The following is a 27,214-nucleotide window of genomic DNA, read 5'->3' as shown; positions in this document are numbered from 1 at the left end:
TCACACAGCCTTTATTGGGGGTTATATTTAGGATACAAATATACGCAGCAAGCGTAGGAGCTGGTTTGTTCATCTCTGGCTAAAATTGAGATATTTGAGAAAGATCCAACCATCTTTTTAGGGGAACTGCTTCAGTGCAAAGGGAGAGAATCAGACATTCATTTCTTTTTAAAAAGGGGCAGGTTTGAACTTTTTATCTCAGTTTTACCCTGTTTGTTTTCTACTTTAAACCCTTGTTGTGTGTGTTTTTGTTTTTTAAGAAACCAGTATTTTTGTGATTCCATTAATTCCAATTGAGACATTACGAAGTTTTAGTGAATCCCATTTGAAAAGATTGTGATCGTCTTTTTTCTAGAAAGATCCCTTTCCTCCTGGTTTGACCCAGTTTTTAATGAATGTCTAGATTTTTAGGGGATGCTTTGAGGTTTATTTTCCACTTTGTTTTCATTCGTGACTCATTACATAACGTCGTTCAGAAACCAGCATAGGAACTTCCCTTTTTTGTTTTTGACATTGGTGTAATGATGGGATTATTCTACTGTAATAAGAACAGCGGCATTGCCAATAATGTCTGGAACGGGATAAAGAGCCAGATACAAAGTCATGCACCGCAAGGTCTGGAACTGGATGAGATCCACATGTTACAGCAGAAGAGGTGAGTGACTCATTTACTGTCACAGGGGCTGGGATTAAAGCGCATGCTTTCTGAAGCGTAAGAACGCTGTGTGAGTCTCCAGTCCTCAAGGGCCACCGACAGGTCTGGTTTTCAGGATATCCCTGCTTCAGCAGAGATGGTGCACTCAGACTGAGCCACCTGTGCTGAAGCAGGGATATCCTGAAAACCTGACCTGTTGGTGGCCCTTGAGGACTTATGTTGCCCACCCCTGGTGTAACCCCTTCCTTCTGCTGCAGTCATGTCTAACAACGTTTCATAACCCTTCCACTGCAAATACGTGGCTGGCCTCCAAACCTGCTCACGTCCCAGAATCGGCACACAGCATGTATTCATATTCTGCATATGAGGTTAGTGGTAAAGCCGAGCTGTCAGGTTAAATGATGACAAGAAACTAAGCAGCATGTGCTTTTCTATGTGTGCGGAGCCAGCTGCTTTTCATAAGATGTACCACATTTCCTTTAGAGAGTAAGCGGCAGAGGAATCTCCCACCTCTGGAAACTTTGCGGTCTGTTACTGCTGACGTAAATTATTCTAGAGCGACCAGTCTACATATAAAGTGCTATACATGCTGTATGGTGCATTTAAATATTGTAAGCTCCTTGGGATAGGGACCACCTTCCTGTTGTCTGTCTTAACATATATAACTATTTTGCCAAATGTTTGTCCTTCCTCCCATATTGTACTGCGCTGTCGATGTTGGCGCCATGCAAATAATGTAATATTTCTTCATAATGCTATTGCAAAGTATCCGGCCGCTCCTCCTTCTCTGACCGTGCACCCCAAAACTGGAACAATCTACCGGAGACTCTCACAGCCACCATCAGTCTAAATTCTTTCAAAACTAAAGCTGTCTCACATTTTAATCTGGTCTGTAACTGTTACATACGCCTATAATATATATTATCTCTGTGCATCCAATGTCTTGTATATAATGTATACCCTGTTCCTTTATGTAACTGTATTTGTAACCATGTGTTATTTGTCATCTTGACTCTGTGCCCAGGACATACTTGAAAAGGAGAGGTAACTCTCAATGTATTACTTCCTGGTAAAACATTTTATAAATAAATAAACCTGACAGGTAATGCTTTTTTATCCAAGCATACCGCTAGCTATATGTAATCTCAATTCATCCTCTGGCTTTATTCATTTCATGCAATCCTTGTTTCTGGAGTTTCCCAAGTAGAGGATCGGAAGTGAAACCCTCTCTTTCATATGAACTACCTGTGCAGTCCTAGCACGCAAGTCATTCGCCAAGCATGAAGTTAAAGCGGCATTTCCAACTGGGGGCCTTACTCCTATCCTAGGTGGTCTCTGGAGCTGAACTGTATTCATTTCTGCTCTGGTAACCCCCTGCTCCCTAATACATATCTCTAAAAAAAAAAAACTGAGTTTCAGGCCCAGCTGGGCGAGCAATATGGCTGTTTAAAGGTCTTGCATCCCGGGGGCCAATAGGAAGCCTCCCAATTGTGACATGAGACATTTAAACCTGTATAAGATACCAAAAGAAAAAAGCACTGACGTGCACAGCGACCTGAGGAATAAGCAGCTAAACAAAATACAGTTAAACGATTTAAGGGTTAGAACAAAAACACATCACTCTAAAAAAATAGTGAGGCGTCGGTTTGCCGTGCACCCCGCGTCTCCTTCGTTGCGAGTATCGCGACCCGGTCTTTTCCTTCACCCCTTACCTGTTTTTTATGGTCCACTACTCTTCGGTTGCCTGCTGTTCTCATTGTAATATATGTGGTTTACATGCACGATCCGGGACTGAACGATTCAAGGTTTCATTAGGTATAACCTAGCACATTGTCGCATTCCCGTTCTTCCTGAGTTAGAGCACCGGCTTTGGGCTTCATTCCCCATTTATTATGTATAAGATACCAGCATCACATTGCGGTATGTATCTCTGTGAGGAGGGGTCCACAGAGCTGAAATTTAACATGGTTCAGCTCCAGAGATCCCCCGCTGCCTCCCACCTAGGGGGGAAATAAAAAAGGTTTAACATAAAATGCTTCGTTAATGTGCATTGGATTTTGTTTATGCAAATTTAGTGATTCTCTAAAATTGCTAAATGCTGAGACCTATAAATAGGACAAACACCCGTTATGTTGGCTGTCTGGAGAGATTATGCTGAAATTTTACTAATTTGGTGATGTTATTAGCCCTTTGAGACTTGGGGAAACAAGGGAAATGGATTTGAATTGAATTTGGGGGAAACATATGCTTAAAATGTAGCAAGTATGTTCGGGACGGTTTCAAACATTTCTAGTGTTCTTGGCCCAGTAAATTTCTGCGCTGCAGAACTTGGTCTGTTCAATCTATGCTGGGGAATATGTATCCAGTAACACAGGGGCAGGCGAATTGTAACGTGGCTTTATTGGTGTGATTTTCTTGTTGGTTTTAAGTATCTATATCTATATATCTATATCTGGTGCAATTACACAAGCCTGAAACCTGCCAGAAATATTTTTTTATTAAGACCATGTATGTTAAATAATAATGCAACAAATAAAGCCCTGTCAAAAAGTGTTGTATACACACAAGAAGGCACTGATCATTCTCCCTGCTATTTGGTTCAGGCTGACGGTCATTGCTTTGTACAAAGAACAGGGTCCATGTGCGGTCACCGTCCGAATGTACCTTATTTCCGATGATCTGGAGTCTCCGAAATGAGGTTGTAGCTGAGTGTCTATAGACTACATTCCTAAGGGTATACATGACCTGCGCTGGGGTATACTGGGGGTTAAAGGACTGTATGTATGGGTGGTAAATGGTGAGGGTAGTTTATCTCCTAATCTAATTGAGGGTCAAACAGGATGAGTGAAGCTCTACAGGTTTCTGATCGAGAGAGGGTAACGATCTGACAAATGTTTTGCAGGTTTCTGGCAGAGAAAGGGTAAAGATCTGGCAGAGACTGGGTTACCAGCTGATTGCCTCCGGTTATTGAGATGGCTGTAAAGATAAGCCGAGAACTTCAAGAAAAAGGGAAAGCGTGAAATGACTTCCGCACAGAAGTAATTACGTGTGACTGTGAGAGACGGGACTCTGCGATAGAGATGGGTAGAACCATTTTAGTAGCTGTATTGGGCATGGAAAATTGTAGATAAACGTTACATTTTGAATGCTTTTATGAAGGTGTACACTAATTTTTACAAACTGTGCAAGACTGTCATGTAACCACAGGCATGAAAGCTTGTATATCTAGATTTGAAACAAATTCTCATGTTGGTCCAAAAAAGTATGGTAACTTAGTTGCAACCTTTTTACAGTGGGGCTTGTTTTTATAGTTCTTGCTGTTGGGTGCACATGGCGTGCGCGTTTAGTTTGTAGGATGCAAGCAGTGACGCGCGACTGTCACAGCGTTAGGCCGTGCTGTGATTGGTTTGCTGTGTGGCAGCATCACAAAAATACAATTTTATTGTAATTTCACTGGTCTGCCACCCCACCGCTCTTGGCCACGCTCTCGGGTCTCTAGTATAGAAATGCCTGGCTAACACAGCCAATTTATAATTGACGTGCATGGTGGCGCGCACTCTATATTGTATGAGGAGGGGGGGGGAGAGACGAATCTATATAAGATCACTAACAAAATCAGAGACATTCTATTCTAACTTTTTATTCCTACTTAGCACTCCATTTTTACATGTAATTAAATCCATTACAAAAATGACTATTAGCCGCTACGTTAAAGAAAAGGGATAGCCGTCCATTTTGGTGTTGAAGTGATCTTGCCTCTTTGGGTATGCCGGGTAGGGAGCATTAAGGTCCGGTCCAGGTTTATAGTACTGAATCCCTGTGGGTTTATTGGTTACCAGATATGTGCAGATAAGAAAAAGCAGGCACCAGCAACACAGGATCATCAAGAATTGAGGAAATCAATTGAGAGCTGGTTCCCATAAAAAAGTTATTTAATGGATTCTACAAAGAAAATATAGCAGCATTATGGGGTACAGATCCCCCCCCACCAACGCGTTTCGAGCGCAAGCTCTTATTCAACTTGAACTTTTTCAAGATGAAAAAGAGCTTGCGCTCGAAACGCGTTGGTGGGGGGGATCTGTACCCCATAATGCTGCTATATTTTCTTTGTAGAATCCATTAAATAACTTTTTTTATGGGAACCAGCTCTCAATTGATTTCCTCAATTCTTGATGATCCTGTGTTGCTGGTGCCTGCTTTTTCTTATCTGCACATATCTAGGACCATTGAAAAAAATGGATGCACACCCCCCATCAGTGAAGGAAGACACACCTACAGTGATGACAAGGATGACAAGCCTACTCTGAGTGAGTTATTATTTCTTTATCTGGACATTCTCCATTCCGATGCTATATGTTGGATCACATTAATGTGAGGTCCCTTACTGCAGTACTTGTGGGGATCCTAGTCCACTAGTCGGTTACACATTGGAGTTATATCTGGAGCTGTTATCTATACTGTCTGGGGTATATCCTATTTCCTCCATTGGGGGGTATTATGCCAGGATGCTTCAATCAAGTCATGTGATTTTTTGGATATAGGCTTTTGTTTAGAGCACCACACATTTTACTTTTTTAGTTTATTGGTTACCACACTGCCTGGCATGCAGTCCTTGGCATGTTCATGGTAACTGCATCAGTATTTTATAGCCGTGTCCTGCTCGGTCCTAACTTCCCAGGCGTTTGAGCCAGTGTTAGGTTGCATATCTTACCGAAGTACTGTAGCAATGGTTGTTGCTGGCGCGTTACGGTGGAATATGTTGCGCTATTCTGCATTATAACGAGATGTTATCAGTAGGGGCAATAATGTCTGTTATCGGTATACAAAACGCCCATTTAGTTTGTTCAGAACTGTCAAAAGAAAGTATGTACCCTATGTCTTGTGGTTACCAAATGACCAGTTTATAATTCCTCTCTCGTCCACAAAGGCTTTGAATTTTGTGAAGAATTCTTCTAGTTTGTGTGACCCCAACTAGACAAATGCAAGAAAATTGTACGGCACGTTCTGTGATATGTTGAAAATACGTTCTATGTTTAACAGTTGTCACATGTCTAAGTGCTTTCACATTTTCAGTATGTTGGTCGAATTGGACTGCACACGTACACAGGTTCTGACTTGAACCACTGACACTTTGGGCTAATCGCTCAGCTGCCTGTTTCTAAATTGTTGCCTGTGATGCAGTTCAAAAACCTGCTGCCAGAGGGCGCTGTATGATGTTTCTGATGTACTGTATATCTTCTAAGCAATTTTGAATTCAAACACTAGTAAAATGTTATGGATTTCCAAAGCCTTAATTACAAGGTATCTACTTTCTTTTAATTGGGATAAAAGCACCTACATGTACCTATTATAACTTTAAATTACAATTATTCATTGTAAATGTAATGTGTGGTGTGTTTTATATTTGCTGTTTTTTTTTTTTTTTTTTTTAAACTGCAAATGTCTTTATATTGTATTCTTGGATTCTCGCATGCACACTCCTATGGGTCTAGTGGGGTATAAAGGCAATTGCGGGGCAAAAATCCTGCCAAATACAGTATTTATCAAAGAAAAAATGCCTATTGAATTTAACAGGACTTTTTTCTTTGACTCGTACTGTTTTTGCCCCAGAATTGCTTTACTTTTGCTTTGATACATATGCACTTTAGTTATGACCCCTTCATGTTTGCATACTATTAAATAATTGGTTGTATTAGGCCAAAGAATACTGTCATAAGCAGACATGGGAAGCGGCTTCAGTCATCATAAAATTCTGCACATGTTTTAGGCATTATGAAATATTCTCCCATTTTTTTTTTTTTTAATCAAATATTACACTTTAACTGCAGTGTTGGATGACCGGACCCGAACCATCAGAAGGTAACATACCCAGGCTACATCCCATATACAGCCAACAAAGTCTCCCTTTCAGAACTGATGCCGATTCTTGTTGGGCGCTCTACAATACATTTCTGTTTATAGATCATCTATCCTCTATTTCCCCTGATACCAAATTCCCCTAGTGATCAATGTCAGAAAATATTGGATTAAATTATAATATTTCTATAGCATGTTAATGATCTGGCAGTTTTTCTGTAGCTGTTTCTTGTGAGGTCTTGGTGTTCCCAAAGAAAGATTTTGTTATGGATTTTAAAAATGGTTGCCACCAAATCTATGAATAGACTTTAAAAAAAGTAAAATCGACGTAGAAATACAGAGTGCATGTGCTATTTATTTGTTTTCCTCAAAGCCACAAGTACTTTCTCCCGCTCTCCTCCCTCTTCCCTCTTTCCTCCCCTCTCCTTCTCAATTAACAAGCGGCCATCTCCTTTAATTTGTCACGGGCTATAAGATCTCTGTTGGCCCTGATCTCACTACATAGTAGATTCTTGCTTGGTGATAGAAGGCTGCAAGGAGTCAGTACTGTGATCTAGGCCAGGGGTGCAGAAACTAGGGGACACAGGGGGAAAATATTGTGCCTGATCTAGGCTACGTTCTCCCACTTCAAAGACATTACTGTTGCCAAAAAATCTTTCCATCAGCTCATGCTGGCATCTAGAGGTTACCAAATCTAGTTCTCTACGACCATCAATAGTGCAGGTTTTATGTATACCCTGCTTGAGCACAGGTGGTTCAGTCACAATGATTGGGCTACCTGTGCTAATGAGATGATAGGCTTAAGACCTGCACTGTTAGTGATCCTTGAGGACGGGATTTGGGAACCTCTGGCTCTAGAGCCCTACACCTTTTCGGATATTTATTAGCCAAATATCTTCTGATTCCTCCTATGTGCCAAGTTCCAGTAGAGATGACTAGTTGGAAGGCCCATGATAATTAATATAATATTACAGTATGCATTTATAAATCGGCCTTTTTCTTCCTAACCCTGTAATCTGTGCTCAATCTATTGTCATCTAATTACAGGCCACAGTGTGTTTTGTACATTTAGGTCCTATCCCTCTGCTGTTTCCTAAAGTTGTGGTAACAAATAAACAGTTTTTGTTCATTGCTGCTAATGAGTATGAAGGGTTACTAGCAAATGAAGAAAGATCTTCTAGCTCCAATGAGATGTACAATGTAATCTTAGTCTGTACATTCACAGCAGGAAGTCCTCCTGTGTTTTGCCGTTTACATTTGTCTGGATTATTTAATCGGATAGTCTTGAGCAAGCTGCTCGCTTGGTTCAATGTGAGCCACGTGCTGGTGCTATACAGGATGGCGGTATTATCACCCTGATGGCAGTGGGGTTAGGGTTACTGTGACTATTTGGCATTGAATGTTAATGTGTGCTGCTCATTGGGATTGGTGGCTTTGCACCTTCCTAGTTTGATGTTTTTCTTCCTTTATCCCATAGGATCTGGGAATGCCCCCTACTGCTTGCTGCCAAAGAGAATGATGTGGGATCCATAAAGAAGCTGCTGGACTGTCCATCCACTGACCTATATATAAGAGGTAGGATGTCCTCAAAGTGACTCGTGCATCTGTTCCAATCAGGGTAATGGTGCCAACTGGTAACATAATGAGTGCTTGACTGTACAACATCTACCAACCTATGTGTGTCATTCTGCGTATGTTTGTGGGCATTTCATTATTAATCTATCATTGTTTTCTGTGTTACTAGGAACTGTGGGAGAGACTGCACTGCATGTGGCTGCTTTGCATGATAACCTGGAGGCAGCACAGATACTGCTAGATGAAGCTCCTGACCTCCTTAATCAACCCATGACCTCTGACCTTTATGAAGGTGAGACGCACAATGATTTAACTTGTAAGCTTGCTTCCGTTGTCTTTTTGCATTTCCCCTTAAATATTTTTCTGCGCCTCCACCCATTACACTGCATCTCCTATTCAACTTCCCTCTCCTCCTTTTTATCACTTACTCTACCTCTCTCTCTTCTATGCCCTTCCCTTCATACCTTCTTAACTCCCCTTTATCTAACAGGACAGACAGCTCTGCACATTGCTGCTGTCAATCAGAACATGAATCTGATGAAAATGCTGATACAGAGAAAAGCGGATGTTTCTTCACCTCGTGCCACTGGAAGTTTCTTTGCCCTTAGCCCCAACAACCTCTTCTACTTTGGTTAGTGCACACAGCTTAATATTTAACGTGTGTGTGTGTGTGTCTGTTTCTGGTCCATTGCTGGTTGTTGGTTTTGATGGCAAAGTCTACTGACCAGCAACCACCGATGAACCAGGAAACTGTGTAGTTTAGCCATTTTATCAGTCTATCGGAGTGTTGCCTTAAGTTCTGAATATGCAAGTCTATGTGTGTTCTGGAAAGGAAATGCACTTGGCTGCACCAATCAAGATCTTTTCTACCTCTTTGCAGGAGAACACATTCTGACCTTCGCAGCTTGTGTGGGACACGAAAGCATTGTACGTCTCCTTATTGAGAGTGGTGCTGACATCCGAGCCCAAGACTCCTATGGTGAGTCATGGGGTAAGAAGTGGGAAAGGATAGTACATGATTACCAGTGTTCTAAATAGATTTCACAAGGGTTAGTTGGCGGGAATTTTTTCAAGTGCAGTATTCTTACCCTGGGGGGAGACCTCTGGAATTCTGACAATTGTCTCACTTACAGGTAACACAGTGCTTCACATCCTTGCCCTTCAACCTAACAAGATATTCTCCTGTCAGATGTTTGACCTTATTTTGTCTTATGACCAAGACAAGAGTGGTTTGAACCTTCAAATGATTCCTAACCACAAGGGGCTCACTGCCTTCAAGCTGGCAGCTTTTGAGGGTAACACTGTTGTAAGTTTTCATGTCTTTATTACCAACACACAATTATTTCTGTGCCTGATACTAGAATCTGAATTTTAAGAATGTTAATCTATTTGTGCCCAAACCATGATATCTACACAAGTCCCTGTTCAGAATCCCATTCATTACCATTTTACTACAATACTTTCATGCCTTAGCATTATACTGAGCTAATACCCATACTGTACATGTTTTATCTTATTAGGGAATCTTCTTTAGAATATTAGCATCTAATAAATGCAAAATACACCAACTGCGCAAGAGCATACATACAGCTGACAAATGTAATCTCCTCTCCTTCAAAATATCATTGATGATGATAAGTTCCTTGTCTCTCTGACCCTATTTGACAGATGTTCCAGCATCTGGTACAGAAGCGGAAAACGATCCAATGGGCATTTGGTCCTATTCGTTCCAGTTTGTATGACCTGTCTGAAATTGATTCCTGGGGAGAGGATCAGTCTGTACTAGAGTTGGTGGTATCCTCCAAAAAGAGAGAGGTATTAACCACAGATTTATTAACTGGAGCATGGTTTTTTTTCTGTTTGGCAAATCCGAATTAGGTGAGCGCGAACCTACCCATATAACACAATATGCATAAATACAAGAAGATCTGGACTCTGCTCTACAACAATAACTCTGCAACTGAGAGAACTTGACTTTTTTTAAATGTTCTGATAATTTGTATTCTTCCAATCCTCCAATACCTGGGAAGCCTCTCCTCTCGCATCTCACAATGTCCCCCCTATTACTTTTTCTGTTTACAGTTTCCTCACTCCTATTGTATTGTTTTGTATTGTATGTCTTTATTTATATAGCGTCATTAATGTACATAGCGCTTCACAGTAGTAATACATGTGGTAATCAAATAAATAACAGATAATATAAATAACAGATCATGGGAATAAGTGCTTCAGACATAAAAGTAACATTAAGGAAGAGGAGTCCCTGCCCCAAGGAGCTTACAGTCTAATTGGTAGGTAGGGAGAACGTACAGAGACAGTAGGAGGGAGTTCTGGTAAGTGCGTCTGCAGGGGACCAAGCTTTATGTATCATGTGTTCAGAATATCCACAGTGCTAATCATATGCTTCTTTAAGCAAGTGTCTTAAGGTGGGTCTTAAAGGTGGATAGAGAGGGTGCTAGTCGGGTATTGAGGGGAAGGGCATTCCAGAGGTGTGGGGCAGTCAGTGAAAAAGGTTTAAGGCGGGAGAGAGCTTTAGATACAAAGGGGGTAGAAAGAAGACATCCTTGAGAAGAACGCAAGAGTCTGGATGGTGCATAACGAGAAATTAGGGCTGAGATGTAAGGAGGGGCAGAAGAGTGTAAAGCTTTAAAAGTGAGGATAAGAATGGAGTGTGAGATGCGGGATTTGATCGGAAGCCAGGAGAGGGATTTCATGAGGGGAGATGCTGAAACAGATCTAGGAAAGAGTAGAGTGATTCTGGCAGCAGCATTTAGAATAGATTGTAGGGGAGACAGGTGAGAGGCAGGAAGGCCGGACAGCAGGAGGTTACAGTAATCAAGACGGGAGAGAATTAGGGCCTGAGTCAGCATTTAGCAGTCGAGCAACAGAGGAAAGGGCGTATCTTTGTTATATTGCGGAGGAAAAAGCGACAAGTTTTGAATGTGAGGGGCGAATGTGAGAGAGGAGTAGAGTGTGACCCCTTGGCAGCATGCTTGGGCTACTGGGTAAATTATCGTAGTTCCAACAGTAATGTGGAAGGAGGTAGTAGGGCCAGGTTTGGGAGGACGTATGAGGACTGTTTTTGCCATGTTGAGTTTAAGGCGGCGGACGGCCATCCAGGATGATATAGCAGAGAGACATTCAGAAACTTTGGTTTGTACAGCAGGTGTAAGGTCGGGTGTTGAAAAGTATATTTGTGTGTCGTCAGCATAGAGGTGATATTTGAACCCAAAAGATGTTATTAGGTCACCTAGAGAGAGTGTGTACAGAGAAAAGAGAAGAAACGTATCTGTTCTCTCCAACTTCCCCACACCCCTCCTATCCACATTTCTTCATCTCTCCTGCCCTCCACCTATGCCTGTGCCCATACACTGCACCATTCTTTATGCACCACTCTCCCAACAACTTCTTTACCCATCTATAAAAAGCACCCTCACAAATCCTTTCTTCACACCCTCTCTTTATCTACTCCTTTCTGCTGCTGGGGATATCTCTCCTAATCCTAGACCCAGCCATGTACACACCTGCTCTCACCCATGCCTCCCTGCCACCTCTTCCCCTGCTAATGGTGTTAACCTTCTGTTTTAATAATAAATAACCTTAAAACTCGCCACACAAATCAAGCATCCCAATAACCTGCACTCATGGCTATTGTCCCACACCCATAGTCGCTCCTACCGACATTGTGGCTAAGCACCGCCATCTAAAGCACGTATTCCCTCACCTGCTATCTCTGTAAGTCTCCCATCATACCACAGATTGTAAACTCTTCGGGACAGGGATTTCCTTTACTATTGTCTGATTTTTCTGCATGTATTGTATTTTTATAATTCCCTGTCCTGTATGCTTTGTGAATCAGAGTACGCTTTTGGCGCTATATACATGCATACATACATACATACATACATACATACATAAATCTCTATAAAGCTTTTACTACCGCTAGGAGCACTGCTAGGGAAATAATTGGCAATACATTAAGGGAAAACAAATGCAAAAATATTGCACTACTTTCCAAATTGGCTTGTCATTTATTAGGGAATGTTACATTTTTGATCTGAAGTCGTGTAACGAGTCATTTGGTGGCAATTTGGCGAAATGTAAATTTCACTAATAAATTGCATTTCTTTTCTAGCCGCGGTAATTTGAACAGCTCTTACTGTACTTGCAAAATAAGATCCGTATGCCCTTTTTTTAAGCTGTTACAGTACATTGAAAGGACTTAAAGATCTAGACCGTTTCTGTTCATGGTTTGTACAAGCGTTTTGATTTAAGCGTGAATTGATAAACTGCAAATGACAGGAGCTAACAATGTATCCTTCATTTCTCTATTGTATTTATTATGGAGTTAAACCTGATCCCTATTCCCCATGTCTGTCCTTCCAGGCTCGTCGAATCCTAGATCTCACCCCTGTGAAGGAGCTGGTCAGTCTGAAGTGGAGGAGTTGTGGACGCCCATACTTCTGGTTATTGGCGTCTCTCTATGTTCTGTATATGATCTGCGTGACCATGTGCTGTACCTACCGACCTCTCAAACATGTTCCTGTTCTATATAATGACTCCCGTGACATCACCATCTTTGTTCAAAAGCCCCTCAATGTAAGTGGCAGAAGAATAGGGGGAGGAGAGCAAGGAGCGTGTCTGAGAGGACATTTTGCACATGTATCCTGTTTCTCTCTGTCCCTCTAGGAGGCGTATGTGTCGTTTCAAGATGATCTGCGTTTGGTTGGGGAGCTAATTAGTGTTATTGGTGCAATCGCCATATTACTCTTATTGGTGAGATATTTGTCTGTCTGACATGCCTGTGTATTTGTAGCCAACTCTGTCATTGTTTTGACTCCTTTTTTTTTTTTTAATTAGATTCCTGACCTTCTTAGAGTTGGAGCCACCAGATATTTTGGGCAGACAGTACTTGGAGGTCCCTTCCATATCATCATGTGAGAATGTTAACCTTTTATAAGCTCATCTCAATACTTATCCTTATTGCATAGAAAAGGAAAATAGAGATTTCCTGAACAAAATGCAGTTGCTACACCCTACCTCCCGCCCCCCCCAACACAAATTTGATTGCATACAAAATGTTTTGCCAAGCCTCACAGAGCTCAGAATTCTGCCAAAATCGTAATCTTTCATCAAAATATGGCCAGATGGTGAAGGAAAAAAAAAAACGTGGTGTGCCATATTTTATAGTTTTTGCATTAAGCAACCTAAGCACCACTCTTTAGAAAATACATTATGGAACGAGAGAGTGCAGAGAAGAGCCACCAAATTAATAAAGGGGTTGGATAATCTGGTTTATGAGGAGAGGCTAGCTAAATTAGATTTATTTATATTAGAAAAGAGGCGTCTAAGAAGGGATATAACTATATACAAATATATTCGGGGACAGTGCAAGGAGCTTTCAAAAAAAATATTATTCATCTCAAAGGCAGTACAAAGGACATGGGGTCATCCCTTAAATTTGGAGGAAAGGAGATTTCACCAGCAACAAAGGAAATGTTTTTTTACAGTAAGGGTAGTTAAAATGTGGAATGCATTACCCATGGAGACTGTGATGGCAGATACAATAGATTTGTTCAAAAAAAGGTTTGACATCTTTTTAGAAAGAAAAGGAATACAGGAATATACCAAATAAGTAAACATGGGAAGGATGTTGATCTAGGGAGTAATCTGATTGCCAATTCTTGGAGTCAGGAAGGAATTTATTTTTCCACTTATGAGATATCATTGGATGATCTGTCTCTGGGGGGGTTTTGTTTGCCTTCTGCTGGATCAATATACTGTAAGCATGGTATAGGATAAAGTATTTGTTGTCTAAATTTAGCATCGTTGAACTTGATGGATGCATGTCGTGTTTTTTTTTTTTTTTGTTCAACCTCATTAGTGACTGTGTGGGTGGGAGACGGTGACAGGGTGGGGTGGGTGACTTACATTGACCGGGTTGGTTTCTGCTTCCTGCTTCCTTGCCGCCAGACGCTTCCCTCCCCTCCCCCCCCCACTCTGCCCCGATATACCCGCGGCAGATGCCTGCCGCGGTATGTCGACTTGGGGGCGCACAAGAGGTTGGCGGCTGGGGGGGGCCATGAGACTAGCGGGCTGGGGCAGGAGGCGTGCGCAGGGGAAACTAGGTTGGGGCTTCCCCTCCATCTCACGTTGGGAGCGGGTGGTTTCCCTGCTTTTTTTTTTTTTTTTTTTAACTTAAATTTAATTAACTGGCACAGGAGGCCAAGCCGGCCGGGCCCCCCTGACTCACGGGGCCCGGGACACCAGTACCTTTTGCCCCCCCCCTCCCTTGTTGGCGGCCCTGAACTCTCTAGTAATTTCTAGTGCATTTTGCATATTACTGTAAGTGAAACTGCAACGCACATTTAATTTAATGCTTAATGAATCGCTGGCTTATTCTGACAAGTCACAATTTTTTTTTCAAGGCTGAATAATGCCACATTTTGTTTGGTTCAGGACCGTGAGGAAAACTCGCTCTACACAGGAAACGTTTCATTTAACATACTCCATCTCCATGGCTACTTTTTTCCTTGTTGCCTTTTAGAAGCAATGTTAACTTTAATAATACAGCCCCTCGTTAGTTTGTACTCCCTTGGTGTAGCTGTTGGCTGCATTGAGTGGATAGTTTTTAATGGAGATGAGCACGTGTTAATTTTTTTTTAAAAATTCTGTCTTTCTGTCTGGAAATTTCACCTTGCTTGAAAATGACCAAAACTGTTCCATAAATCACAGTTCCACTGAATTGTCAATTTTAACACTAACTTTTAACTTTGCCTTCGAAAACACACTTGTATACAATATGTGGAGAGATACCTTGGGAAAAAGCCAATTTGAATATGCAAATTGGCCAGTTTCCCAGGTATCTATCCACTTGTATGAAAGGTTTTTTTTTTTTGGAAAATAAATTGATGCATGCTCTATTAAACAGGACTCCCACCTCTCCTCAGCAAAACCCCCTCTCGGGGCCTAGCTAAAAAGGTTTGGTGAATTACTACAATCTCAAATATCTGCGAAAACTTTATCACATCTGATTTCACCCACGCCACCCTGCCATCTCTTCCCCTGTAAATTGTGTTAATCCTTTTATTTTAATACTGACTAACCTTAAAACTTGCCCCACAAATCAAGCAACCCAACAGCCTGTACTCATGGTTACTGTCCCACAGTCACTCCTACCACCCATTGTAACAAAGCTCTGCCATCTACAGCACTTATTCCCTCACCTGCTGTCTCTGTAAGTTCCCCATCAAACCGCTTAGGGCTCACTCAGACAGACCGCGATGTCTGCGTGCTTGCGTTCGCGCCTCTGCGGTGCGCTCCTGCAGCCCAACGATTTCTACTCAAACTGCAGGAGTTGGGTCGCAGCATTTGGGGGCGTGGCGGGGGGCATAACTCGCACGTCATGGAGCTTGTTAGCCTTTATTGGCTGAACCAGATCACGTCACGTGACAGTAGCATGAAATTTTAGTTGTGGTGGCAAAATATCGCAGCGACAACGCTGCACTTTGCCGCCGGTGGAGTTTTCAGTTGGAAAACTCCCACCAAACAACCAGAAATTGCGACGGACGTGCGCACTTATTGTATTATAATTCCCTGTACAGTAATCTTTGTGACGCGCTGAGTACACTTTTGGCGCTATATAAATAGACATACAATATATATTATTATTATTATTATATCTACTACAATTAACATGAACCCAAATACTGGAATTCACAAAGCACTGATGCGGGTGTGAAAGCGTAGAAATAATATCAATAAGTCAAGGGTTCAAAGTATCAATTTGAGTTTATCTGCACCAAGGTACAAATGAGAGAGAGAGAGAGAGAGAGAGAATTCAAAATGAACTCATTCCTCTGAAAACATATTGCTTGGCATCACACTTTTATACATTTCAAAATGAGTAATACAACCCTTAAGGGTGCTGGCTTAGAGATAAAAAAAAAACAATATGATGACTTATACCAAAATCCTTATTCATGCATAAATATGCTTTGCATGCTATACTTTTATCCTATATATTTCATCGTAATGTGGGCCTCTTAACCTCCTGACATAAGGAGTAACCGCTCAGCACTTTGGGTGTAGCTGCAAGATAAGAGAAGCAGAGCTCAGCAAAAATGAATTTGCTGGAAAAACTCTTACAAATACAATTATTTCAATTCCATGGCTAGTTAGGAATTATGCAAGGATTAGTCACAGCCAGGAGCGATGCCCTGCAGCATAACCTTTAAACACAAATAAACAGATACACATTCATACAAGCAAACACTCAAAATGGCTGCTGCGCCAAAATGGTGGTGATGATAGTCCGTCTTCATATAGCCTGAGCCACACACCTTATCTCAATCTTCACACGGGATATCGCACCCAATTCAGCGTTAAATGCTGTTCATGACTGGATTGTGGTGCAATCCTCGGCATCGACGCTTGGTAATTCCCAGCCAGTGTATGAGGTTAGTCATGTGAAGGGTATTTTGTTTAGAATTTACCACTGTAAAGCATTTGCAATGTGCCTGATTTATGTTGTGTAACTGTCGCCCCTCTGATTCTCTCTGCAGTATTGCTTTTGCCTGCATGGTTCTGGCCACTCTGGTTCTGAGAATGACCAGCAGTGATGGAGAAGTTGTCCCCATGTCTCTGGCGCTTGTCCTTGGCTGGTGCTATGTCATGTATTTCACAAGGGGTTTTCAGATGCTTGGACCCTTCACCATCATGATCCAGAAGGTACAGGATCATCTTTCTGACCTGCAAATTACTGTTCTGTTATCTCGTTCCTTGGATTTTTTTGGTTCTTGCCCAACTCTCGACATGTTTTCCATTCTGTTTCAGATGATATTTGGTGATCTCCTGCGCTTTTGTTGGCTTATGGCTGTAGTCATTCTTGGTTTTGGTGCAGGTAAGTCTCCCATCATCTTCCATGGTCTGTCCAATGCAATATAGTTATAGGTTGTTTCTTTAACTGTCATTGGAGCTCCAGCTTGGTCCAAAACAAAAGCTGCTTGTGTAATGCTCATTATTTGACAGTGTTGACACAAGAACACAATGTATTCGTTTACAATAAATAAAATCCTAAATATAATAGGATATCGCAGGCCTCCTTCTCTCACATTTCAACTATTATAACATTCTACTCTCTGGCTTTCCTGTCTCCTCTACAATCTTTCCTAAATGCTGCTCCTAGAATCTTTTTACTCACTCCTAAATCTGCTTCTGCATCTCCTGCTGAAATTCCTCTTATGGCTTCCTATCAAATCCAATATTAAACACAATTCTCCTCTTTTGAAGCTAAACTCTTCTGCCATTCCTTACATCTCTGCCCTAATTTCTCACTATACATCTGCCTGACTCTTGCGTTCTGCTCAAGGATGTATTCTCTCTACTGCTTTGTACCTAAATCCCTCTCTCACCTAAAATCTTTTCCCGCATCTCTGAAATACCCTTCTCCTCAATATCCGACTGGCACCCTCTCTGTCCACCTTTAAAGACCCATCTTAAAACACACCTCCTCCTTTAATGAAATATAAGGGTTGCTCCGTGGCTGATGGTATACACCTCATATATAATTGACTCCATGCAGATGCACTTACCAGAATACCCTTCTACTCTCCCTGTACTGTCTCCCTACTTACCACTTAGATTGTAAGCTCTTCAGGGCAGGGACTCCTTTTTTCTGACTTGCGTCTAAAGCAATTATTCCCATTGTGTAATATTATGTCACGGGTATTTGGCTACGCTTATAGTGCCGGCTACGGTCGCTGGAAAAATCAAATTGAGATGACTTCCAGCGATCGCGACCAAGATGTCGCTCCGTCTCATCGCGCTTACTATAAGCGCACTCAAGGGCGGCAATGCATTTGTTTTGTGCCGGCACTATAAGCACAGCCTTACTGCTATGAAGTCCTATGTACATAGATGGTGCTATATAAATAAAGGCATGCAAGCATACGAACACGAGTGAAGCAACTTCCAGAAACCAAAGCATAAGAAAGATGTCTTGCAATAGGAGTAGAATAAGGTGTTTGTTTTTGTTTTGGTTTTTTTTTTTCCCCTCACTGGATTCATGGTACATTTACAATAAGAAGTATTGGCAAACTACATATCGCATCTGCAATGCTGATGTGCTCCTCTATACTGTACCTTTTTAATCAACCACTTTTTTTTTGTTTGTTTGTTTCTCCTTCACTCCCCAGCCTTCTACATGATATTTCAGACTGCAGATCCAGCAAGGCTGGGACATTTCAGGTCATACCCGATGTCCCTATTCAGCACATTTGAACTCTTCCTCACCATCATTGATGGGCCGGCAAATTATGATGTGGACTTGCCGTTCATGTACAGCATTATGTACTCTGCTTTTGCAGTTATCGCAGCACTGCTGATGCTCAATCTTCTGATTGCCATGATGGGGGAAACTCACTGGAGAGTCGCACATGAGAGGGATGAGCTGTGGAGAGCTCAGGTGAGAAGGCTTTTACAGTAAGCTTTTCAAAATGGAGCGTTTGTGTTTTGGTTTTCCTGTTGCTCTCTAGGCCTATTTCCAGGGGATATATTTTGCATATTATCGTTTGTGCGTATTTGCTAAATCCATTTCTACCAAAGCTTTAAAGAAATGTATCTTTACATCAGAAGATGGATGTGCAATCAGGCATCTAATTTTTAATACCACATGTACTATTCAACAGCATATTCCAATGCAATGATGGAGACTCTTCATTGGTTTTCATTGCCATAGTGTGTCAAGTATCCCATAGTCTTAAAATCCTACTAGTGATTCTAGACTATAACATACTGTACATTTAATACAGTTTTGTTTCCGCAACATATAAAGTAGAGTTCTACAGATGCAGTGGCCATTATTCGAACATATCACGGAGCCGTTTTCGTGTGCGCTGCTGTACTCCACGCGGCCAATCACACGGTTGATTTGTTTGAATTTCATGGATCCCGATTTCTTTGGGTGCAATACTTCGCGTTTCCATGGCAGAAATGAATGAATTGTAATGTGTACAGTACAGTACTCTGTCAATTTGCAGATGTTTAAAAACCAGAACACTAAAATGCCATTTTCTGCACTTGATAAAACATGAGTCAACACGCGGTAATGACGCCCCATGACATGGGTTTTCCGAGGTATACAACGTGTGATATGTTCAAATAATGGCCACTGCATCTGTAGGTTGTGTAAGGAGTAAAGGAGCGTGTCTAGTCCCAGACAGTGTACATATAACACATTTGTGTCTAAGAAGATTTATCGTCTATTGATCCTAATTTATAATATTGCCTCTTCAACAGGTTGTGGCCACCACTATAATGCTCGAGAGGAAGATGCCACAAAGCCTCTGGCCCCGCTTAGGGATCTGTGGGAAGGACTATGGATTGGAGGACTGCTGGTTCCTCCGGTAAGTGGATAGACTGTCATTTGTTTATGGTGCTTTGAGCAGAATCTCTCCTAGTGGTGGTAATGTCATTCTGTTAACCTGATGTGACTTCAACTAGCCCCCTAATTCTCTCTAGTATGAAACATTGTAGGGATTTGTAGCACCTTACGGTAATGTGCACACAGATTAGGCTGCGGTCCCAGTAATGTCTGTGACACGCGCGCCCGGCGGGGGGGGGCGGCGCGTGTCAAAGCGCTAACCGCGATCTGCGGTCAGACAGGAAGAGGGGAGCTTGCGACGGGAGGGGGCGTGGTCGGATTTGCAGGGGCGTGGCCATTACATCACGCGGCTGGTTCGCCCTCATTGGGTGAACCGCCGGTGGGGGCGTGGCCACACCTCCGTCGCTGGGAGTAAACTCAATTTTATTGAGTTGTGAAAAACCCTGCCGCGCGGCGCGGATGCACCTTCTGCGTGACGGTGCGTAGTGGGCCCAGCCCCATTGAGGGGCGGTGCTTACACGCACAGTGCACGCCGCGCCGTGTGTACAGGGTGTACTGGGACCGCAGCCTTAGAGAGACTGCCGGATGACAAAAAAATGCAGGATTCAAAAAAGTAGAATTCTGACATTCAGAAAATGTGAGTGACCCAATAAAGCGAGATAATGCAGAAGAGTTTGGAAATACAGTCCCAAGTGAATGGTGCTTGGTGACTGTTTGGTCTACAGAAAAATCCATTTTCAATTAGTTATTAACTCTCTTAATGTCTGGAATGCCTTCTGTTGGTCTTGTCTCCAGTTCAATGAGAGTAGTAATGCTAAGTCTGGGAGGATAAGGTGCCTAGTGGTACCCACCACAGCCTGTGGCAAATATATAAACTCCCCCCAGCCAGTGTATAGGAGAACAATGTAAGAGGAGGTAACAATAATAAAGGAAACAGCCTGTTGCCTTATTTGAAGACTCCTTTGAAGTCCTGGCAATACTGTGAGACATGCAATCCATTTTTGAGATGATCAAGAAGCGGTGTAGAAAGAAAAGGAAGCACAGCAAATGCAGCACAAAAAAAAATTAATCACGCAAGGATAACTCCCATAAAAATGTGATTTATTTGAATTAAGCTCACATGGACAATGGACAAAAGAAGAACACCTATACATTTTGTGCGCCCTGCTCTTTATCAAGTTGTCAACTTGATAAAGTGCAGGGTGCGCAAAATGCGTAGGTGTTTGGTCACAATTGTCCTTGTGAGTTTAATTCAAATCGCATTTTTATGGGAGTTGCCCTTGTGTGATTCATTATTTTTAATTTATTTTTTTGCTGCATTGGCTGTGCTTCGCTTTCTTTCTACACCGCTTCTTGAGTTTGGAAATACACCATCTAACGATTATATTTATTTCTTCTCTTGGCAGAGTGGAGGAGCGCAAGAACCTACACAAGCAGACGATTCAACGCTATGTGGATGTGTTTCAGAACTCTGATGAAGATTGCGATCACAATGGGGAGAAGCAGTCTCTGAAGTATGGGTTTGATGGAGAAAAGGAGCCATGTCACCGCCACAGTAAGGAGCCACAATTGCCAAAAAGCCCTATGCTGTGTCGCAAAATGTCCCATAGACGGTCGAGCCGAGGCTGGAAGATCCTGAGGAAAACCCAAATTAATCAGCTCACAGGCAAAGTTAACTATGCCTTAGACATTAATGAAAAGGTCTATGAGGTGTGAAGAGATGGGCCAAATCTGCTGCCAATTGAGAACTCTCCTCAGTCATTTTACCAATTATGAGCCTCTTGGGTGTCTCTTGAAAAATTGTTGTTCCTGACATCTGCCAGTTGAGTTTTGCATTCATAATCCATTTGGGATCTTCAGTTTGAGGGAACATGTAGGTTCCTCCTGAGCCAGGTTGAGACTGAACATTTATAAGGCGATATTTGTGGGTTTGTGATGTTGCTCATTCCTGCAAATATTTTTATGTTGCCTCCATGCTACAGTTATCAGTTAAGAATACTTTTTTGTAGCATATTCTACTCCATTTTAGAGTTTTGTGATATTGATATTAGAAGTGATTGACTCAACCGTACTCCCAGAAGTTGTGAAGAAACCTATCCAAGACATGTATGCCATACAACATACATTGGGACGGGAAGAAGTTGGATGTGCATTCTTTAGTTGGGCTTATGCCCAATGGAACATTACTGAAACAATCTACAAAGACAATCATAGTTACCTGTTAGCACTTTTACTTATTTCAACGTTTAAGGTGGCCCTTCCTTCAGGAATTAAACTGCAATGGAACAATCCACAGAAATTCAATATCCTGCCATTATATGCATTATACTCTGCAGCTCCTGGCTTCCTCATTGTGGAATGTTTTGAGTCCTACACAATTATGTAGTAGCCATTATTGTACCCATAAGTAGGTTCTACAGTATGTAAGATTTGCAAATTCTATGGATCTTTGAATGGGACAGCTTCAAAATATAGTTATGGATTTTTCGCTACATGAGTTACTGGGTACAATATATGGCCTCTACATCTGTACATTGTAACCTTTTCCTAAATGGAACATTTAGATCTTCTCTCTCTGGGTTTGTGGGCCAAAATGTTATGTTAAGCAGGGTCCTCTGGCTATGGCTAGGGGAATATCCTTTTGATTTTCTTTGTGGGAGTTCTCGCTTTGGCCCTTTTTTCTGTTCCATGGTACAGTGTGTTTCTACTGCTATTTTAACAATGGATGGAATTTATGACCCCTGTTTTAGAACGATGTCCACATTGTATCTGGAATGCACCATGATTCTGTTCTCCTTGTTTACTGTATTTGGAACAGCTTGCTACTTTTTGTAGCATTGATTGGTTGGTGGTGATTTGCAATTTAGTAGCAAGGGAGATAACAGAGCAGGTGTAGCTTGCTGAGACACTTTTTGATTTGTAGCAGGGAAGTGTTCTAATGTATTCCTTTTTGCTTCCCCATGTAATAAGCCATTTTTTATATTGCACTCAGTTTAAACTGTGTACTTTTAAAACCATGCACTAACTCTGATTCATGCTAATGCACCTTAGAATCACAGGACTTGCCCCACAACTGTTCTACTGATTGAAGAGTTAATCAATGCTGGAAGAGCCTGCAACATTGTACTTTCTCTAGTATAGGGATTAATCTGTGAATTATAATGTATTATACTGCCTCAATAAATTGCCCTTCTGAGAACCCCTCAATATGTACTGTGTTGTCAGGAAATTGTTCCTTTTGTCCTCTTAAAGTTGTTCTTATAATCTAAGGTGCCATATTTAGGACCCTCATGCCTAGCCAATGTAAGGGCTATTTGGGGCTTTACTTTGTAATTGAAACAATGCTATGTGTGGTAGCTGCTGTCCAATGTCTAGAAAAGTACAGTTATTTTACTTTGTCAATAAAACTAGCTATAGATATAGATTTTGTCACTGCTGCCATTAATTCTATATATATCTCCCAAAACTATTCACCAACACAGGGTTGGCGTTTGAAAACTGGTGCATAAGATTTATTTTAACCTGCCCATAACATCCAAAGGGAATATGCCTTCTATATGCACAAAAAGTTACTGCTCTGGTAATTACATACAAATCATGGTAAATATTTGTGAATTGGCCTTCTGAGAGTCATTGTATTGTATGTCTTTATTTATATAGCGCCATAAATATACATCGCGCTTCACAGTAGTAATACATGCTGTAATCATATGAATAACAAATAATATAAATAACAGGTCATGGGAATAAGTGCTTCAGACATAAGAGTAACATTAAGGAAGAGGAGTCATACCACATTGCAAACCCAGCAATGTCGGTGTCAAGACTTTCTTTAAAGTGGAGTTAGAATTGATTTACTTCTGTGGAATAACATGTCAGCAAAGGAGCACTAAACTTTGCAAAGTGAGGTTAGAGCAGATCATGGTTTGAGGAGCGTACACGCAACTCGGATAGCAGGATGATTAGTGTATACTGTATTTAATCCCACTTTGGAGATGACCGATTAAGAATTGAAAGCATTTCACTCAACACGCTGTGAAACTGAGCTTCTGCTGAGTAACATTTTTTTGTTTCACTCATTTTGAATGGAGCTGAATTATTCTCCTATACTGAAGTATTGAATAGGGCAGTGGTGCGTAAACTCTTCTGCCTGCTTTCACCCCCACTTGATCGCGCCCCCCCAGTTTGCGCAACCCTGGAATAGGGAACCAAACAATTGTTCTTCATAGATTTGGTATACAAATTTGCAGATGTCTTATTAAACTGTTCACATGGTTACATCTACAACATAAAGAATTCCACTTTTTTCATTAAAATGTAGCTGTGCCTGTGCTTACTCTACAGTTCTAACGACCAGGGTTCAACTAAAAGTAGAAAGGGTTGATGGAACTTATAAGGTATGTCACATGTTTATCTGGGTTAAAACGAGCTTTTGATGGGAGCCTGTGTCAGAGTGAAGTGCAATTTCTTCACATGAAGAACACTCCTACAGTACAGCAGAGGGGTCTCTAAATCAGGATTTTTTTGTTTGTTCTGCAAATATAAACATACAGACTTTGTTCAATGCTGGTCAGTTTGCTTAAATTACCACTAAGTACTAGTCTCGCTACTATGTCTATTTTATCAGGGACCAATACACTTTGTGGTTTGGTAACTCTCAGATCTTGTGCTTTTTATAATTACATTTTCTTTTAGTCACTTAAATGTATAACTTTTTAACTCCACTTAGCTTAATCCATCATGGATACATTGTATTAAATTAATGTATCTATGTTGGAGGTCCTCTCTCTCATTCAAATGTAATTGTATGTCTTTAAAAGTTACTTGGTCCAGGTTATTATACATCTCTAAGGGGTATTTTATCCACTTGGAGTATTTAGGATTACCTTTTTTTTTTTCCTTCCCCCTCTTCATATTGTAATACAGATTTAAAAACCAAGTGAAGCACAGCTGTGACAGTGATGTTAATCATCAGCTGGTTTAGCTCCCATTACTAGAGCTGTGGCCTAGAAAAGAAGTGGCTGTGGGTTCCAGTCCTGTTGGGCCTGACACCATTCTAGTCATTACTGTAGGTTGGTACCTTAAGCTTATTATGAACTCTATATAGTTGGTATTGAAATACTTTCAGAAAGTGTGAGATGGGATTCATTTAAATATGCTAATGGCTATGCAAAGTATATCTCGAAGCCAGATACCTCAGGCGTGCTTCTTTTTCAGCACGGGCATGTCTCCCTATTGGATTTTTTTTTTTTTTTAAATCTGCCCGGATTGTATTCAATTACAGATATGATTGAATCTGCTCGGATTTTCAAGTATGCAAACTGCATATGGATTTTGTCAATATGTTCCACGGAATTCGGGGAAATGGATTGGCAGTTTTGCCCATACCTAATCTAGGTAAAGGCACGGATGTTGTACTGCTAATCATAGAGCTCCATCTGGTAAGGTTAAAGCACACTTACCCCCCCCCCCCCCCCAAACAGCCACCACCTATGGAGCTATTTAAACCCCCACCCCCCCTTAAACTACCATGAACCACCAGACCTAAGACACTTTCAAGCACCTCCTGAATTGTATTAAACAAGTCTGACCCTATTCCTATTAAATGTACCCCAATCCAGTCTTAACAACCCGCTATTTACAGAGTCACACTCTGGATGACTAACCACCCAGCCCTGATTGCAATATAAACCTCACCTCTGCCATACTGATCTTTTTTGCACATTCACTCCACCGCCTGGGGTAAACCAGCCCCTTTCCAACATTCCTGTATACAATATCTGACCAATTGCCTTGCGCTGTCCTCCAGCACACCTGGATCTGGGCTAAATCCCTTCTCATTGCCCGATTGACTCCAGAGATCTTACAGCCCCACATTGTTGCCCCTGACATTGAGCATCAAAACCGGAGGAGGAGGGGGGTCTCCTATCCCTAAACAAGACCAGCAAATCAGGTAACAGCTGGTCCCAATGCAAACCTCACCATCCCCCCCAGAAGACTTCCAACTGTTCCTTATGTAAGCTAATACTTCTCCTGTATGGATGCATGGTCGTCTATTTTTCCGCCCAATGAATGATTAAATCCCTGATAATCCATATGTCCAGGGCAGCGTGACCTAAACAGCAGGGGCAAAAATTAGCACACCAAACCGTTACATTAGCGTCGGCCTACCATAGCTCGGGTGCCAGTTCGAATCTCAATGCCCGATCCTTTGTATCACCTATGCCACCTCGGTCATGGACCCTATGTGGAAGGAGTGGGTGCTGGCACTGATACTATCCCCACTGGCATTATCCTGGCCGCAAAAAAAGTGACCCATCATGGAATGAAAATACTGCAACAAACTCTTTCTAAGAGACATGAACTCCTCTAAGGAACTCAAAGTCCTGTGTTTGTCTACCGGGAGCCTGTATTCCATGTGATCAAATCGATTTTGATCCCCCAAAAACTCAGGACCGTTGATGAGCCCTCAGTCTGCTCAATCGCAATGCCAAAACTTGCACGCCATTGACAAACTCTGAACCCCTAGGCCAGATGAACAAAAGGTCATCCAGGTACTGCAACACCACCTGCAATATTTTATGGACTACCCATTTACTAACATTATATAAAGTTAAACACATAAAGGCTTCTGGGGGATTGCTGAGAAAGGTCAACAACTGGGACCCATACTTCAAACACCCGGCACAAATAAACATTGTAAGAATTGACTAAAGTCGACGTGCTGTTTCTCGTCTCTTTATCAGGAGTGCTGCTTTCATTTAGCAGAAATGTGCAATGCTTCCTGAGGCGGCGGAGTAGCAGTGATACTCTGTGGTGGCTGCTTGGAATAATCTAGAAAAAAAAAAGTTTAAGATTCTGCATTACACAAAAGCATAGGGGAGTGGCAGAACTACCGAAGTGCACTCTCTGAACCTACTGTCACACAGAGGCAGTGAGTCTGAATTACTTGTAAAACAGGTTTGCTAGGGTACAATCAGATAAGTGTACGCTGCCCCTTGAAGGTTATGTGTCGGCATATTCAGCCCAATTCTCCAGGAAAGCGATTATAACAGCAGTAACACTGTATTTGGTGACAACCCATTTATGTGGAGTATCAGTCACAGACTTTGTCTTAAAAAGGTACTGATATGAACAAGAAAAAGGTGGGCAAATTATTTGGCCAAGTTTTATTCTCTGCGAATATGTAATTTTTTCACATTTTTTTTTTAATATTCGCGCATGGAAGAAAAACTCACTACAAATGTTTTTTTTTTATTTGCTACAAAAAAGGGAAAATATTTAGTAAATTGAAGAATATTCAAAAATTTGCAAAACAATACAACTCTTTTTCTGAAAATGGGCGAATGTTCGAAATGAAGAGAATATAAAACATTGGAGAGAATTCACAAATGTATTGAAACAAATATTCAAATATTCAAACATTTTATAATTTTCCAAAAATTCTGGGTGGAAAAAACAGCAAATCATAACATTCACCTATCCCCAGTGCTTTCCTCTTATTTTACTTAACATGTCTATGAGTAATGCTGCACATAAAGGACTTTTATAAACAAAATTAAAATATTTATTTCCCAACTCATAATAAATAGATCTACAGGGAGTTTATGGCAGATTTCCTCAGATATGAGCATCAATTTGCAACAAAAATCAACAACAACAAAACATCATTTTTTTTACTTTTACTGCATTGAAAGCTACTCCAGCAGAGGAGGGGTTAAGAAGACAAACTGAAGATAAACAGG

At 41.4% G+C, this 27,214-nt stretch overlaps 1 protein-coding gene across 1 annotated transcript; it reads left to right on the top strand.

Moving 5' to 3' along the window:
• LOC142501639 (transient receptor potential cation channel subfamily V member 6-like) lies at positions 1 to 22,946 on the top strand. The gene is made up of 15 exons (XM_075611782.1): positions 1 to 655; positions 7,989 to 8,086; positions 8,256 to 8,378; positions 8,577 to 8,717; positions 8,967 to 9,065; positions 9,220 to 9,392; positions 9,755 to 9,901; positions 12,473 to 12,685; positions 12,776 to 12,862; positions 12,947 to 13,023; positions 16,651 to 16,816; positions 16,922 to 16,988; positions 18,283 to 18,551; positions 19,385 to 19,491; positions 20,876 to 22,946. The coding sequence occupies exons 1-15, from the start codon at positions 522 to 524 to the stop codon at positions 21,183 to 21,185; spliced, it is 2,211 nt and encodes a 736-aa protein (XP_075467897.1). The 5' UTR covers positions 1 to 521; the 3' UTR covers positions 21,186 to 22,946.
• The last annotated feature ends 4,268 nt before the right edge of the window (positions 22,947 to 27,214 follow it).

Source organism: Ascaphus truei, chromosome 8 (assembly GCF_040206685.1).
Source record: "Ascaphus truei isolate aAscTru1 chromosome 8, aAscTru1.hap1, whole genome shotgun sequence".
Taxonomy (NCBI): domain Eukaryota; kingdom Metazoa; phylum Chordata; class Amphibia; order Anura; family Ascaphidae; genus Ascaphus; species Ascaphus truei.
The sequence above is the reverse complement of the archived record's forward strand: the minus strand, read 5'-3'. Positions and strand labels throughout refer to the sequence as shown.